This window comes from Thamnophis elegans, chromosome 9, assembly GCF_009769535.1.
Source record: "Thamnophis elegans isolate rThaEle1 chromosome 9, rThaEle1.pri, whole genome shotgun sequence".
NCBI classification, from domain to species: Eukaryota; Metazoa; Chordata; class Lepidosauria; order Squamata; family Colubridae; genus Thamnophis; species Thamnophis elegans.
Genome location: NC_045549.1, coordinates 23,227,955 through 23,246,139, shown reverse-complemented (window position 1 = coordinate 23,246,139; position 18,185 = coordinate 23,227,955). Strand labels below are relative to the sequence as shown.

Genomic DNA, 18,185 nt, shown 5'->3' with positions numbered 1-18,185 from the left:
TAGGTGAAACTACCAGTGATGCCTTTGACAATGGAAAGTGCAGACCCAATCTAAAAAAAACCCACACTCCAGCCCTATCAACATTTCATCTACCAGCAATGTAATACCACATCTTCAAAAAGGTCTCCAGTATTTTTTTATTATTCAATTGGATGAAGGTGAATTTACAATCTGGAACTGCGCCGCCTGTGGTCAGACCTAAGCGTAGTACACAAAATTGTCTGCTACAATGTCCTGCCTGTCAACGACTTCTTCAGCTTCAACTGCAATAATGCACGGGCAAACAATCAATACAAACTCAAGGTAAACCGCTCCAAACTCAATTGTAGAAAATACGACTTCAGCAACAGAGTGGTCAACGCCTGGAATGCTCTACCTGACTCCATTGTTACATCCTCAAACCCCCACAGCTTCAACCCCAAACTGTCTACCATGGACCTCACCCCATTCCTAAGAGGTCCGTAAAGGGGGTTCCGTGCATAAGCGCACCAGCGTACCTACCGTCCCTGTCCTCCTGTCCCCATTTATTTGTATTCATTTCTTTCGTTCATGTTTATACTTACACCTGCTATCTTGAACATGTTTGACAAACTAATAAATAAATATTTTTTTTCTTCAGAGACAATCATTTCAGCTCAAACGTCACCAGTTAAAACATGAAAGGCATTTTGAATTGCAAATATAAGAAGCCACCTTCAGAGAATAAAGAATCACAAACTACTTTCAGCAGGGTGTCAGTACCTCCGGTTTAATTGCTAGTAATTGGGATTCGTTGGTTGAAAAGGATTGTGATGCCGATGACATCATGTCTTTCAGGAGAGTGATGAGACAACATAGGCAACTGGTTACAATTTTCTTTGCTGCTTCATTGAATCGCTGGAGCTCCTCCACCAGCTGTGCATTGAGGGCCTCGTATTCTTTCCTGGCCAGATCAGTATCATCCCCTGAAGCCTTTTGATACAAGCTGTTATAATCCAGAAGTTTGTCATAACGCTTTTGGATAAGCTTCTGGGGGCCGAGGAAGAGAGTCTGCAGGGCAGTTAGTGGCGTCAACACCAACTTCTCCACTTGATTCAGCTTCATGCATTGGAAGAAAGAAAGGCAAAAGATATACATCAGAGCAAAGAAATCAGCAACATTCCCATTCGTTAAACATTAGCATAACTTTTTTTTTCAATTTAAGTTTTTTTTTTAAAAAAACACAAATAATACAAAAAGTACATATAGATCTGAATACAAAAAAAAAAGAATGAAAAAAGAAAAAAGCATATTACAATGCACCCCCACCTCCCAGAGACTTTTCCCCCCTTATATTTCTTCATCTATAACAACTAAAAGATATATTCCAATTGTGCCATTATCCCCTCCAAAACAGTGTATATTCTTGAGTAGGTTTATTCCCTTTGCCTTCCATCAAGACTGGTTTTATAAAATCCCCCGATATTTCATTATAATTATTTGCTTTGATCATCCCCCTTTTTAAATTTAATTTCTGTTGTTAATTTATCATTTGTTGCCATACTCCAAATTTCATTATACCACTCATTTCTTTGAATACTCCAATTTCATCCACAGTATTTATATTAGATTTAGATTTAGATTTTATTCAGTTTGTATGCCGCCCTATTCCCGAGAGACTCAGGGCGGCTAACAATCAGAAAGGGGAAGGGGGGTACAAAATAAAAATAAAAAGACAAACAATTTAAAAAACACACAACAGTTGTAACCTCAGCTGGGGCTAAAAGATTTAACTGCCCCAGGCCTGCTGGAACAGCCAGGTCTTAGTAGCTTTGCGGAAAGCCGGAAGGGTGGTAAGGGTCCGGATCTCAACAGGGAGATCGTTCCAGAAGGCCGGAGCAGCCACAGAAAAGGCCCTCCCCCGAGGAGTTGCCAGTCGACACTGACCGGCAGATGGAATTCGGAGGAGGCCTAATCTGTGGGATCTGATAGGTCTTTGGGAGGTAATCGGCAGGAGGCAGCTATCACTAATCTAGCTGCCATTATCAAATATACAATCAATTCCTTTTTTTGTTTCATTTATATCATGTTTTTCCACCAGCAACAGTAATGCAATTCTTGGTGACATGTCTAAATTTACATTCAAAAGTGCTCTAATTTCTCTAAACACCAGTTCCCATATTTTTTGTGCACTATTAGCATAACTTTGATGTAAGGATTGCATCTCAGTCCTTATCTCCTATATTTCCAAGTATGTCAGCACACTCAAAGCGCCTCCTAGTTGAGCACTACAGACAACAGTATAGTCCCAAACAAGGCAATTTATGTCTTGCATATATTAGCCAAATTTGCAGATGACATCAAGCTGGCAGGAATAGCCAACACTCCAGAAGACAGGCTTAAGATACAGAAGGATCTTGACAAACTTGAACATTGGGCACTATCTAATAAAATGAAATTCAATGGTGAAAAGAGTAAGGTTCTACATTTAGGCAACAAAAACGAAATGCACAGGTACGGTATAGGTGGTATCTTGCTCAATAGTAGTAACTGTGAAAGGGATCTTGGAGTCCTAGTGGACAACCATTTAAATATGAGCCAGAAGTGTGCAGTAGCTGCCAAAAAAGCCAACACAGTTCTAGGCTGCATAAACAGAGGGATAGAATCAAGATCACGTGAAGGGTTAATACCACTTTATAATGCCTTGGTAAGGCCACACTTGGAATACTAGATTCATTTTTGGTCACCATGATGTAGAAAAGATGTGGAGACTCTGACAAGAGTGCAGAGAAGAGCAACAAAGATGATTAGGGGACTGGAGGCTAAAACATATGAGGAACGGTTGCAGGAACTGGGTATGTCTAGTTTAATGAAAAGAAGGACTAGGGGAGACATGATAGCAGTGTTCCAATATGTCAGGGGCTGCCACAAAGAAGAGGAAGTCAAACTATTCTCCAAAGCACCTGAGGGTAGAACAAGAAGCAATGGGTGGAAACTAATCAAGGAGAGAAGCAACTTAGAACTGAGGAGAATTTTCCTGACAATTAGAACAATTAATCAGTGGAACAACTTGCCTCCAGAAGTTGTGAATGCCCCAACACTGGAAGTCTTTAAGAAGATGTTGGATAGCCATTTGTCTGAAACGGTATAGGGTTTCCTCCCTAGGTAGGGGGTTGGACTAGAAGACCTCCACGGTCCCTTCCAACTCTGCTATTGTATTGTATTGTATTGTAAGGTGTAATTGAACTTTGTATTTATGGCATACTAGTCAGAATACATGTAGTCCTTGACTTACAACAGGTCATTTAGTGACCGTTCAAACTTACAACAGCATTGAAAAAAGTGATTTATGACCATTTTTCATACTTATGACTGTAGTAGCATCCCCTTGGTCATGTGATCAAAATTCAGATGCTTGGCAACTGACTCATATTTATGACAGCTGGAGTTTCCCAGGGTTATGTTCCCAGGGTTATGTTCCCAGGGTTACCTTTTGCGAACTTCTGACAAACAAAGTGAATGGGCAAGCCAGATTCACTTAACAACCCTAACCCTAACTTAAAACTGCAATGATTCACTTAACAACTGTGGCAAGAAAACTCATAAAGTAGGACAGAACTCACTTGACAAATGTCTCACTTAGCAACATAAATTTTGGGCTCCATTGTGGTCGTACGTTAAAGACTACCTGTATATCCTAACTGAATAGTATCAGAGGTGGATTCTTACCAGTTCGCACCAGTTCGGTAGAGCTGGTAGTGGAACTGGTGAGTGGGTTGCTGAACCAATAGGGGCATGTTCACCATGCCTCCAAATCAGTTCCTGCGACATCTTTTTTGGACATTTTTAATGTTCTGCACATGCGCAGACCTATTTACAGCTAACTGCACACGAGTGCAGAGTGTGTGCACTGAACCGGCAATAATGCTGGCAGAAACCCACCTCCGATTAGTACCACCTTTATAATTAGTGGGGAGAGATACATGTGGCATAGAGACAATTAAGGTTCGTATTCAACTTTAATCTTGTCTATCTTGCTAAAAAGTATTGTGTGAAAGTCTGAACTGAACCCTGGATGGCAGCAGAGATAAATATCTGTGGGATCCTATCATGAAAAGAATGTCACATGCAGAATTATAACTTAAAGTATGAGAGAATTAAGTGACAAAAAGGGAAGGACGGACGGACGGACGGAAGGAAGGAAGGAAGGAAGGAAGGAAGGAAGGAAGGAAGGAAGGACGGACGGAAGGAAGGAAGGAAGGAAGGAAGGATGGAAGGAAGGAAATGTTCTATGTATCCAGGAAACTAAGAGAAAGGACAATGTAGCTGAATAAAGATATAAAGAAAAATAAAATGGAATACATTCACCAAGAATCATAAGATACAACACTTAGTGATAGTCATAGGTTACTAATAAGCAGTCAAATTATACTAGGAAACAAATAAAACAATATAAATTTTAGAGATACAAGCAACATGGTTAGAGTCATAAGTGGGAAAAGAGTCTCCCTAATCTACATTCTTCATTTACCTTCAATTCATTTTCAATTCATACCTTTTGAATTATTCTTCCGATATGGAAGAATTTTGTATATACTTACAAGCAGGGATGTCAAACTCGTGGCTTGCAGGCCAGATGCATCATGCACTGGCCACGCCCACACCCAGTTCAGTGAAGGGGGGAAAAGTTGCGATACATCATGTGACGATGCTGTGATGATGCAAGTTTGACACCCCTGACTTACAGTAAATTGGAATCTGTGGTAACTAAGCTAAAAAACAAAGTACTTTCTCTTAGATTCGTTATGCAATAATACAAACAGCAGATTGCACAAAATCTATTACAATTCTTTGAAATCTATGTATTCAAGAACTTACAAACAGTTTGCTGGGATGCCCAGCATTAATCAATGCATCTGAAGATCTGTTTGCTCCATCTTCATTCTCATGTAGCAGATCCTGAAGATCAGTTATGCACTGTGCTCCAAGAAATACAGAGTCCTGAAAAAAATGAAATAGGCAAAAGAATGTTACATATACGCACAAACCACCACCCTTATGCATGTACACTGGTTCAATACTTGCAGTAAGAATTGAATACTTATTTATGATACAATCTGCTTGCTACCATTTGCTGCAATATTTATAAAGCTGCTATGTAGATTTGTGTGTTAATAATCCAATTTGCCTTGAATTCGTGAAATGAATGAAATGCCTTTTTGGGTAGGTATACAAACGCGCACAGTTAAACCTCTATTTTTTTTATTTTTGTGTGTGTGCCTACAAGTTATTCTTGACTCCTGGTAACTGCTTGGACTTGTCTCTACAGTTTTCTTGGCAAAACCTCAGAAGTGGTTTGCCACTGTCTAATTCATAGGGCTGAGAAATAACGACTGGGCCAAGTTCACCCATTTGGCTTTGTTCCTAAGACACAGGATTAGAATTCATAGTCTCCCAGTTTCTACCCTGGTGCTCTAACCACAACACCAAACTGGCTCTCTAAAGCCCTAACTACATAAGCGAAAACAAAACAAAAATCCAGCACTTCGTCCCCTTTCGTTTTGTTTCGACGTGTAAAAATGCAAGAAAAAGAGAGTGGCAAAGATGATAATCAGACAGTGCATGTTAAAAAGCTGATAACCTGTCCTTTCAAAGACATTAAAGCCACAGAATTATTCAAATGAGTCCATTAGGCCAAAGCAAACACCCAGCCACCTATAGCCTCATTTCACAAATTTGATGGTCGTATAAATCATTTAAATAAATACATTAATAATAATAATTTCTGAACTAGATACAAAAGGCACCAAATCAGAAGATAATAATAGTCAAGATCAGAGGTGTCAAACTCAAGGCCTGTGGGCCGGATCCAGCTGCTTAGATCTGGCCTGCGGGGCCTCCCTGGAAACAACGAAGGACTGGCCTAGGGTGTCTCTGCCAGAAAAGACGGAATTCGGGAGGGCCGTGTGTGGCCCTCCTGAACTCTGTTTTTGCTGGCAGAGGGTTGCAGGAGGGCATCACAGCTGAAAACAGAGCTCATGTGGGCTGCCCACAGCCCTCCCAAGCTCCATTTTCACTGGCAGAGGGTTGCTGGAGGTCTTCACAGCCAAAACCAGAGCTCACGTGGGCCACCCACAGCGCTTCTAATCTCTGTTTTCACTGGCAGAGGGCTGCAGCAGGCCATCACAGCTGAAAACGGAGCTCACATGGGATGCCCGCAGCCCTCCCGAGCTTCATTTTCACTGGCAGAGGGTTGCAGGAGGTCCTCACAGCTGAAAACGGAGCTCACATGGGCCGCCCACAGACCTCCCAAGCTCCATTTTCACTGGGAGAGGGTTGCAGGAGGCCCTCACAGCCAAAACCAGAGCTCATGTGAGCTACCCGCAGCTCTTCTGAACTCTGCTTTTGATGGCAGAGGGCTGCAGGAGGGTGTCACAGCCAAAAATGGAGCTCATGTGGACCACCCACGGTCCTCCTGAGCTTTGTTGGCAGAGGGTTGTAGGAGGCCGTTGCAGCCAAAAACGGAACTCAGGAGCCCATTTTCACTGGCAAAGTGTTAGAGCCACCACAGCTGCCCACGACATGAGTTATGTCAAGCTGGCCACACCCACCTTGGCCCCCGAGGTCAAACATAACCCTGATGTGGCCCTCAATGAAATTGAGTTTGACACCTCTGATCTAGACGAAGATCAATACATCTAGAAAACGTCTCACAGACACAGGGTAGGAATACAGGTAACCAAAGCAGGATAAAAAGAATGTTGTGAATAGATATTGCATCTATGTCAGCTTTTGATCCTGTTTTCCATATTTCTTTGCAGCTGGACTCCAGTTTGGTAACTCTGACTTCTGCAGAGGAGTCTTATCCAGAGCCTGTAAGGATGTGATTAGTCTATGAAAATGATCTCTTGGATGAGACCTGAAACATACAGTAGATCTATAAAGAAATTGACTGGAGATTTCAGATTTCAAATGGAAGATTATGTTTTTTCAATAGTACATTATCAGTAATAACTTATGTAATACATAATACATAAATCTGAAAACTTTCTCTGATTATTTATTGTATCCACCATTCAGCATTCTCATACCACACAGGCCCAAAGATTTATGGTCTGACTTGCATATTAAAGTAAGCCATGAGTTACTTAACAATTGTTTGTAATAACTGAACAAACCATAATTGATTGCACAACAGATAGCCAAACTATTTTTAACAATGGCTTCAAATCCTGTACAAACAATATAATCCAGGGGTGGTTCCGGCTGGCTTTACTGCCGGTTCAGTCATCCGCGCACTGGATGCACGCTGCGCACACATGCGTAGTTCTATTAAAATTGTTCTCTGCATGCGCAGAACTAAAAAATCCAGCGACCCAGGCCGCCATACCACTACAGGTTCAGCCGAACCAGGCTGAACCGGTAGAAACCCACCACTGATATAATCTAAAAGTGTGCATTTCCCAGTAGACGCACTAAGTGAAGTTTAAATCTTTACATAATGGTTCGAGAATTCATTTCAAAATACTGTTTCTGACATTTTTAATATGGATTAAGAGGAGAGCTTCAGTATTTTCTTCCCATCCATGAGATCAATTCAGGATTTGAATCAGGTTTGACCAGTCAAAATGTTGATTTGCAACTTGTGAACGGTGAGCAATATTGTTACATAACACTTACTTCTAAATGCTGAAGAGACAATGGAATGTTCTTCACACATAGTTTGACTGTCTTTTCTAAGCTTTTGAATAACTTCTCCTCTTTATTAAAAACTTCATCTTTCACCTAAAGCCACAAAAATATTATAGTTAGGATAAGAACGTAATTGCTAATAGTAATGTTGAAATGACTTGGAGTTTCTTTCCAGTGGTCTGTTGAGGCATAACAATAAATAACAGTTTAAGGGAATATTAAAATACCTTCACTGCCATTCTGGTTTCATTTCTTTAATTTCAATCCTGTGGGGTCCTTGTTGCTCTCTGAGCTTGGTGTTTCTTGCAGACATTTTATTACCAACCTCAGTAGCATCAGCAGTGCCCTGAGTACGTTATCTAGTTTGGTAATGAAATGTCCACAAGAAAGAACAAAAGAAAAAAAAAAGAAAAGAAAAGAACTCAAGAGACCAACAAGTATCCCACAGTTCACCTCACTGCTACAAATATTCTCTTCCATCATTTTAAGGCCTCTTCATCATTATCCAACAATGAATATTGACATGTTTCATAGACAGGCATTTTTAACTTCCCCGCATTGTTGGGGGCAATAGGCTGACTCTGTAAACTGCTTCGAGAGGGCTGTAAAGCACTGTGAAGTGGTATATAAGTGCTATTGCTATTGCATGGGAGGTTTCATTGTGTTAGCTGCCTAGAGCTATTTAAGTGACATGGACAATTGTATACATCTAATAAATAAATACATACATACATCTACTTAATAAATAAAAATATCATTAAAAAATAAGGGAGGGTTTTCTGGGATTGTTTTCATTTCTTTAATGACAGGTGAGATCTTGAGGGAAGCGTATAAAGTCATAATTTCTGTTAAAAAGATACTTAATTTAAGAATCTTGTGTCTTTGGGATCTTTCTGTGAAATAGTAATTTTGTGCTTTCAATGAGCAAATATGAAATTGCTAATTGAGTTTAGCCTTATCTAATTTGGCCAAATTAGGTCGTACATGCACTCGCAAACCTTTGGAATGCTTGCGATTCGTACACTATAAAATACGTCTGTTAAAAGCTTTTATGGAAAACAAAATCCTACTAGGACTGATAGAACTTATTTTGCCAAACAGAAGAGGGTCAGTAATTGATTAAAGAAGTTAGAAGCTGCTGCAAATGTCAGCAATGGAAAATGTGACCTGAAGCAATAACTTAGAACTAGTGACGTGCGGTGAGGTTTATGGCTGGTGAGGCACTGATGTCACACACACACACACACACACACACACACACACACAGGCAGATGTCACACAAGGGCTCTCATCATGAGAGCGTTATCAAGCTGCACAGATTTTTTTTTGACCGTATCATTCCACACAGCTGATAAGAACTGGCACAGAATCAAGATCTACAAACTTTTATTGTCAGTTCAGATTTCTGAATTTCATTGTTAACAAGTAGGGCAGGTTGTGTTAGAGAATCAGAATGGCTGCCGCATGCTAATAAGTGTCGATACTGGCTGAGATGGAGAAGCAGTTAACTAAACTGAAGGTAGTTTCCTCTATTTTTAGGCATTGATCCAAATGTGAACTAGTAAAGCTTTGAAATTAATCGAGCTGCCAACTACAATAACCTCATCTGAAGCCCCATTTTGTCTTCTGTATTGTGTGTTTGAAGTCCCATCTAGGGCAGAAGATTTGACAGATACTTTGTTTAGTTCTGGCTTTCATTAAAAGTAGTAGGCCACAGAAAAATGGAATTGCTTTTTTGTAGTCAGATGCATTCTCATCAATAAGTAGCCCATACTTATGAAGTCAGTCACAGGCCCTAACAAAATATATATTTCATGAGTAAGGTACTGGTTAGCACCACTTTGCTAAGGAAACTGGTTGGGATCAGAAAGCAATGAATTAAGCAAACAACCTGATCACAGTCGCTAATTTGTATATAGCAACTGCAGAATTGTGGCATATAAAAACATTCTCGTTAAAGTAAATTATGTGCTCCAGGTTTCCCAACACCTTGAGAAATGCATGGGCCATTGATAAAACCTGTTTTGGAATGGGCAAATAGTAAGAACATAATAGGAGGAAAAGGAAGGATACCCAACAAATGAAAATGCTTAGTACTCTGAACAATAACTCTCTTAAAAGCCTTGTAAAGCAATGGCTGGATTTACGTGATGCACTAAGCCAGGGGTGTCAAACTCAAGGCCCACAAGCCGGATCTGATCCAGGGAGCCGACCTGCAAATATCAAAGGACTAGCCCATGGTGCCTGTGGCAGCCAAAATGTTCTGGCCAGCAAAGTGCTGCAGGAGGCCGTCCAGGCCAAAAAAGGGCCATGGGGGACCCATGCCCCACTTTAGCTGGCAGGATGCTACAGGAGGCATCCATCCCGTCTCCCCGCACCTGGCTGGCCCGCAGAGAATTACAATGCTGATCTGGCCCTCAAAGAAATCCAGTTTGACACCTCTGCACTAAGCTGTAACAAAGTTGACTTAGTTGTGGCTTAAGCATGTTGCATGAAATCGGCCACTGTGGATTGCAAATTATTGATATGAGTAAATCCAGCAAAGGTTTGATTACTCAAGAAATCACATCTAAATGCACCATAGTTTAGTATGATGTGCAAACACAATGAGTGATTTACCTGAGGCTCTCCTCCTGTCAGAATCTTCAGGTGACCGGTCACTCTCTTGGACTTTTTACTAATTGAGTGAATATTTAACCTTGAAAATTTATCCTTCAAAGATTCATCTTCATCATTCTTCTTATACTTAAGCACTGTAATCAGACAAATCGCATTAAAAATAACAATGTACTGATAAGGCACCAGAGAAATTCTATCTACTTTTTAAAAAATGCTATCACAGATTACAGAAATAAAGAAACAGAGGCTACAATTTGTTCTACCAATGCAAAGAAGAGATAATTAAGTCCTGATGACTACATAAACTTTTTAAAAGTTTAGTTTCACTAAATGTTACTGTCATTTTCAATAGCAGCCTTTATTCTATTTATTGCGAAATGCATAGATGCTTGAATTCTATAGCAATTATCATGTGTTTGCAAAGCAAAATTCTTAGTGAATCTATCAGGGAGAAGTTCAGATACAATAAGAAAAACATGCTTAATTTTATTTATATGCCTTAAGCAAATGCAAGCATCTTATACTAGAGCTGTAGCAATTTTTCAAATCTTCTCATGCAGTAAGATAAATAAAATGGGAACAAAATGTTCTGGGATTTAATGATTTTTTTCGTCTATGAATAAGCATATATTGCTCTTTATGAAGAACAATAGCCCAAGGAATTCCCATATAAAGTGATGAGAAACCCATGAAATCTAAATGCAGGGAATGTTTATCACTTTGAAGCTAGTAATTGTTGAAAACTGAATTGTGAACCAGATGAATATTGCTTTGATCCTACAAAGAATATGTAGATGCTATAATATGTTTAAACATGCTATAATATGTTTAATGATCCAGTCAAATATTATGGCCATTGTCTATATTTCAACATCACAATAAACCAGTGATGGGCAACCTTTTTGACGTGGTGTGTCAAAAATCGGCAAAAAATCGAGCATAACTCGCGTTGTGTGTCACTTCGACAAAAACATAATTTTGCGCAATTTATAGTTTAAACTACAAAAATGTATAATTGCAATATAATTGTATTTAATAAACCAAAAACAAATTATTTAACATACCTGCTTAGTAACTTCTTTGTTCATCAGTCGATTTCGTATGTTGCCCTTGATATTATTGAACTTGTTTGGGGTGCCGTGAACCAGGGCTGTGGAGTTATTGAACTTGTTTGGGGTGCCGTGAACCAGGGCTGTGGAGTCGGCTGCCGTGAACTGAGATAAGTGAGGGGGAGGGCGAATTCTTTAACTAACCTGCCTATTAGTGACTTTTTTGTTGCTGAATTTCATTGGCTAAATCTTCAATTGAAGGTTGGTATTTTGTACACTTCAGGCCCAAGAAAGCGCTACTAACCTCATCTGTCAATCTGTTTCTTTTGTTGGTTTTGATATTATTTAATGCTGAGAATAAGGTCTCACAAAAGTACGTAGAAGGAAAAATTGTGAGTAAAGCTGTTGCTATATTTGTCAGGGTGCTAAAAGTATCTGGTAGTCTGTTCCAGGCACTCCAAATTTCCTGTTCGTAGTGGCATTCATCTTTATTCTCCAAGCGGCCCCTTTCCAGATTCTCAAGCTTTGACCTCAAGTCGACAAACACCTGAGCCCAGATGCTGTCTTGAAATTCTGCAAGCTGCATCTCCAAATCATCTATTTGCATCCATTGGAAACCATTTAATTCCAAACTATTGTAGACTATTACATCAGGATACTTAATTATTTTCATGGTCTGTTCTAGGCTTCTAAATTGACTAAATCTATCAGTAAACTGGTCAAGTAACGAGTCTAAAACATGCTGGTACTTCATATGCAAGAGTTCCACTTCATTTCGTACAGCTGCACTGGCCTTCTCAAAATGCTTTTGTACTCGAGGAAAATACTTATACGTTTTAGTTTCTACATCTCGCTTGAAAATTTTTACTTTACTTTCAAAAGCTTTTATGTATCCAAACATAACATCAATACTTTTGCCAAAACCTTGTAAGTTTAAGTTCAGTTCATTAACATGAACAGAGAGATCTGTAAAAAACATCAGGGTGTTGACCCACTTATCATCATTGAGCTGAGGAAAGTTTCCCAGATCCTTCTCTTCAAGAAATACCTTAATTTCTTCAAAGCACTCCACAAAGCGCTCAAGAACCTTGCCTCGGCTCAGCCATCTTACATTATTGTACATCAGCAGTCCACTGTAGGTGGAATCAACCTCCTGTAAAAGTGCTGAAAATTCTCGCTTGTGAAGGGGGCGAGCAGCTATTAAATTAACTATTTTTTTTAGAACTGACATTAAGTCATTTAAGTCAGTGAATCCTGCCTTGGCACATAAAGCGTCCTGATGGATAATACAATGAAAAGGCACAATCGCATGTCCAATAGCTTCTGTAAACAATTTCACAAATCCAACGTTTTCCCCCACCATGTTTGGGGCACCATCTGTCGTCACTGACACAACTTTAGATATATCAATGCTTAGGTCGCAGAATGTTTGCATAACAACCTTACATATTTCGCTTCCTGATGTACTTGTTGGCACTGATACTAACTTTATCAACTCTTCTCTCATTGTGTGACCATCAGAATATCGACCAATAATGGCCAACTGAGCATGCGATGTGACATCAGTAGTTTCATCAAGAGAGATGGAAAAATATTTACAATTCCTTATGTCTCTCTTTAATTGCTGTTGTACGTTTGTGTTCAGTCTCATTATTCGGTCTTTTATGATATTTCTACTGAGTGGTAACTCAGATATTCTCTTAATAATTGCATCTTTATTCTGCATATCGTGAAATAGAACTGGCGCACATCTTAGGAGAGTTTCTTTAATAAATTCTCCCTCATTAAGCGCTTTTGCATGCTGAGCTATGGAGTGAGCAATGCTCAAACTTGCAGAGTTTAAATTTGTAGAGCCTTTCATAAATTTAAGGATGGAGTTAGATTGGCTCTTATAAAGGTGTAGCTTCCTGGAAATGTATTCCCTCCTTTCATCCTCACTTTTTTCCAAGAGCTGGGAATGATTAGTTTCAAAATGTCTATTTATATTCCACGTTCTGCTTACTACCGTTTCAGAACATAGAACGCAAAATGATCTGCCATTTTTTTCTATAATGCCATACATCTCGCTCCATGTCTCTTGAAAGGGTCGGCCACTGCCACTACCACTCCCTTTACTTAACCTTTGTTTTTTATTTTTTGGGTGCTCCATCAGTGGGCCAGTGACAGCAGATAGAATTATAGATAGCCAATTAGGGGTTAACTAGCCTAACAAGCTAACACAACCTCCCCCTCACTTATCTCAGTTATTGTGGGCAATTACAAGTCCATGGCACCCCAATAGTTGCTGCTAATGGCGCTCACAGTTCCTGTTGGCACTCCGCTGTTCCCTGCTGTGGTGTGGTCATAACCGACAGTCCCAGGAGTAGACTCTCTGTGCCGGCCTGACTGGAGAGAGGCGCGCACTGTTCCCGCGCTCCTCTCCTGCGGGTCCTCCCTCGCCGCGCTGATGACGTGTGTGCGCACGGCACGCACGCCTTACCAGCAGCCCCTGCGCTCAGAAAGGGGCGGCAGCGATACAGTAAGTGAGTGTGGGCGGGGGAGATCACACGTCCCGCGCCCCCCCCCCCGTTCCTCCAGCACAGATTCTTTCATCCTCGGCAGCCGTGCAGGAGCCGAGGATGAATCGCATGAAATCCTGAAATCCTGTGCGTGTCACCCCAAATGGCTACGCGTGTCAGCACTTTTACCCACCTCGGAAGGATGGAAGGCTGAGTCAACCCTGAGCCAGTGAGATTTGAACCGCTGAACTGCAGATAGCAGTCAGCTGAAGTGGCCTGCAGTACTGCACTCACTGTACCCACTGTGCCACCTCTTGGAATTGTGAAATTCCAACCAATGTGTTGATGGATAGAAACAGAGAGTTAGAGATAATGCTAATAATTTGCTGCCATCTAATAGTTGTTTAGATTTTTGCAGCCCTACTTTGTGGTCAGATTAAGTTCTGTGTATGGTGTCCAAATACAGAATATGCCTATCCAAAAATAAGCCAAAGTGTAGATTATTGTCATATTAAATGTGTGCTGAATTTACAAATCATATTAATACAAAATGGGATTAATTTGATTTTAACTTACCATACCATATATGACATATGAATGGACACTATATGTGAAACCAGCCAATTGTAGGTTCTTCAATAGTTAAACAGATTAGGGCGCTTGTACAGGTAATACTCAGTTCAGGACCACAGTTGAGAGCAAAATTATAGTCATATGTCATTGTGGTCATTAAGCAAGATGCCCACCGAATTCCAGCAACGCCTACTGCAGTTGTTATTTTGGTGCATGTGGTGGTGCCTCAAGTAGTGGGTGTGGCCCTGGATTGCTGAATGGTCATAAATCGAGGAGAACCTGTATAACATTTGGAAAGGTCTCTGAATCCTGATCTTATGTCTCGCTACATTTTGGGGCTTAATAAGTGGATGTTGATTCTTTCATATTTCTTTCAGCAATGCTTTGTTCAAACCAAATGAATTTTAAAATTTAATGCTATGCGTAATTATTGTAGCTTGAATTTGACTTAAGTTCCTATCTGAATGCCTTTATTTCAACAATCTATCCTTCTGTAGGATGTATTACCTCTGCAAATGCATTTGGCATACTTTCCCTATGCAGAACAATCATTCTGAAATCAGACAATTAATTATTAAAGTGACGGAATTTCTTTCCTAAAATTAAAGATCCCATAACATAAGAATCCTATAGGAACAGGTCCACTGTCTTCAGAGGTGGCATTCAGTTGGTTCAGACCAGTTCTAGCCATCTGGTAGTGGAAATTTTGAGTAGTTCAGAGAACTGGCAAATACCACCTCTGGTTGGTCCTGCCCTCCCGTTCCTGCCCTTCCTGTCCTATACTCCCTCGTTTTGTTTAGCTCAGCTGATTCACAGGGCAGAGTGAATTGTTTAGCTCAGCTGAGCTAAACAACAGCTCAGCTCACCAGTGCTGACACCGAGGGAGGACTTTGAGTGCTGCGTGCATGGGAAGCATGTGAGTGCATGCAAAGCACTCTCTCATAGTACCGGTAGGAAAAGATTTGGAATCCCACCGCAGACAGTCTTTTTCCAAACACATTGCTCATATTAGTTATAAATCAGCGGTTCTCAACCTGTGGGTTGCAACCCCTTTTGGGGTCGAACGACCGTTTCACAGGGGTCGCTGAGACCAGCACAACTCTAAAGTTTAGAGTCGCATTCCTTGAAATCCCTGCGGATGGGCTCCGGAATGACTGCGCAAAGCGTCACCGCGGCGCCACGCTGTAAAAAACATAGGTGAGTGCGCACACCCCGTACAATTAGCCCCAGAGACTTCGTAATGGAAGGAAAGTGTTCCTGCGAGGGAGGCTTAGGTCCTGCTCTGGGCTGTAATTGTGCGGGGCATGCGCTCGGCTCTGTTTTCCACACCGCTGCGAGGTACTTTTAACTATATCCAAATCCACAACCAGAGCTGTCATCAAGAGCCAAGCTCAGGAGCCCGAATTGGCCCCCATTCACACAATGAAAATCTGCTTGCTAAAAGTACCATAAACCATGCAGAAAGGAAAAGAGCAACAAAAAAAAAATGCAATGCAAGTAAACAATTTTAAAAATGATACAAGTGGAATTATTATTATTATTAGCTCGGTCCCAGCCCTTGGATGTGTGTGTCGAACGGCCTGCCGATGAATTCGGCGGCATAGGGAGAGGGTGGTGGGACCACAGATGTGGGAGTGGGCCGGAACATTGGGGTCATAATGGGGAGGGGCAGATATGGCGGGAACTTCAGGGCTAGCCATTACCGGGGAAGGAGGGTTCCCTATATCAGAGGTATCCCTCCTTCCGGCCCTGTGAGTTCCACTCCAAGGCCAGATGGCGTGAGTAGTCAGCACCCTGGTCTCAGGTTGCTGATGCTAAATGCCAGGTCTGTGGTTCACAAGGCTCCCCTCGTCCAGGACTTAATTATAGACGAGGGGGCAGACCTGGCATGTATTACTGAAACCTGGCTGGGCCCGGAGGGAGGCGTCCCCCTCACAGAGATGTGCCCAGACCCCAGAGAAGGGGCGGGGGAGTGGCCATTGTTATCCGACAGTCCTTAGCTCCTCGTAGGATCCCTGCTCCGGAGTTTGTCGGGTGTGAGTCCTTGCTGGTGAAGATGGACCTTGCAGGTCAAGTGGGCTTGTTGTTAACGTACCTGCCTCCCAACAGCGTGGCAACAGCCCTCCCCTTGCTCCTCGAGTCAATAGCTGAGCTGGCGGTTGAGTTCCCCAGACTTATGGTACTGGGGGACTTCAATTTGCCTTCGCTCGGTGAACGCTCTGATGGAGCACAGGAGTTCATGGCTTCCATGACAGCCATGGGCTTGACCCAAGTAATCCAGGGTCCGACTCACTCAGCGGGCCACACACTCGACCTCGTATTTCTCTCGGAGCAGTGGAGTTGTGATCTTGGTCTGAGGGGTAGTGAGATCTTGCCCCTGTCATGGTCGGACCACTTCCTATTGAGGCTTGACTTTCGGAGACCAATCCCCCACTGTAGGGAGGAGGAACCGATTAGGTGGTTCCACCCCAGGCGTCTTATGGATCCCCAGGGTTTCCAGACGGCGCTTGGCGTTATGCCTGATACTCTCGCCCGCAGTTCGGTGGAGACCTTAGTCACTACTTGGAACTCGGTAGCGTCTGAGGCTCTCCACCGAATTGCACCTTTACGGCCGATCTGCGGCAGTGGATCCAGGAGGGCTCCTTGGTTTACCGAGAACCTCCGGGAGATGAAGCGCCAAAAGAGACGCCTAGAGCGCCGCTGGAGGACCAGTAAATCCGAGTCAGACCGAGCTCTCTTAAAAGCCTGCATCGGAGCATATCTATCGGCATTACGGACAGCAAAGAACAACCACATTGCCGCTCTGATTGCATCTGCTGAGTCCCGCCCTGCCGCCTTGTTTCGGGTGACCCGCTCCCTCTTAAACACGAGGGTTGCGGGGAACCCTTTACAAGGTAGAGCAGAGGAATATGTCCAGTTCCTCATGGACAAAGTTGCTCGGCTTCGGATGGACCTGGACTCCAATTGTGCAGAGCCAGCCGAGGTACCGGGGGAAGGTCTTGAACGACACCTCTGGACTGATTTTCAACCTGTTGCTCCTGATGAAGTGGACAAGGCCATGGGAGCGGTGAGTGCCTCCACATGTGTACTGGACCCGTGCCCCTCCTGGCTGGTCGCGAACAGCAGGGAGGTGACGCGGGGCTGGATCCAGGCGATGGTGAATGCCTCTCTTCGGGAGGGTTTCTTTCCACCGGCATTGAAGGTAGCGGTGGTGAGACCCCTCCTGAAGAAGCCATCACTGGACCCAGCCAGTTTGAACAACTACCGTCCAGTCTCCAACCTCCCCTTCATTGGGAAGGTTGTTGAGAAAGTGGTGGCCTCGCAACTCCGGCGGTCCTTGGATGAAGCCGATTATCTAGACGCCTTTCAGTCTGGTTTCAGGCCTGGCTACAGCACGGAAACTGCTTTGGTCGCACTGACCGATGATCTCTGGAGAGCCAGGGATGAAGGTAATTCCTCCATCCTAGTGCTCCTTGACCTCTCAGCGGCCTTCGATACCATCGACCATGGTATCCTTCTGCGACGACTGCGAGAGGTGGGGGTGGGAGGCACCGTTTTTCGGTGGTTCTCCTCCTACCTCTCGGACAGGTCGCAGTCGGTGTTAGTTGGGGAGGAGAGGTCGACCCCTAGGCCCCAGAATTACGGGGTTCCTCAGGGTTCGGTCCTGTCCCCCCTGCTATTTAATATCTACATGAAGCCACTGGGTGAGATCATTCAACGGCACGGGATAAAACACCATCAATATGCGGATGATACACAGTTGTATCTGTCCGCCCCGTGCCAACTCAGTGAAGCA

The 18,185-nt window shown here is 42.6% G+C and overlaps 1 protein-coding gene across 1 annotated transcript in view; it reads right to left on the bottom strand.

Moving 5' to 3' along the window:
• The window catches only part of ARHGEF38 (Rho guanine nucleotide exchange factor 38), a 61,293-nt gene that overhangs the window by 6,205 nt on the left and 36,903 nt on the right, over positions 1-18,185 (bottom strand). The window contains exons 7-10 of the mRNA XM_032223585.1: positions 10,270-10,403; positions 7,639-7,743; positions 4,837-4,959; positions 742-1,077 (exon numbers count right to left, since the gene is read on the bottom strand). Of these exons, the coding sequence (XP_032079476.1) occupies positions 742-1,077; positions 4,837-4,959; positions 7,639-7,743; positions 10,270-10,403 (698 nt within the window). The remainder of the gene's footprint in view (positions 1-741; positions 1,078-4,836; positions 4,960-7,638; positions 7,744-10,269; positions 10,404-18,185) is intronic.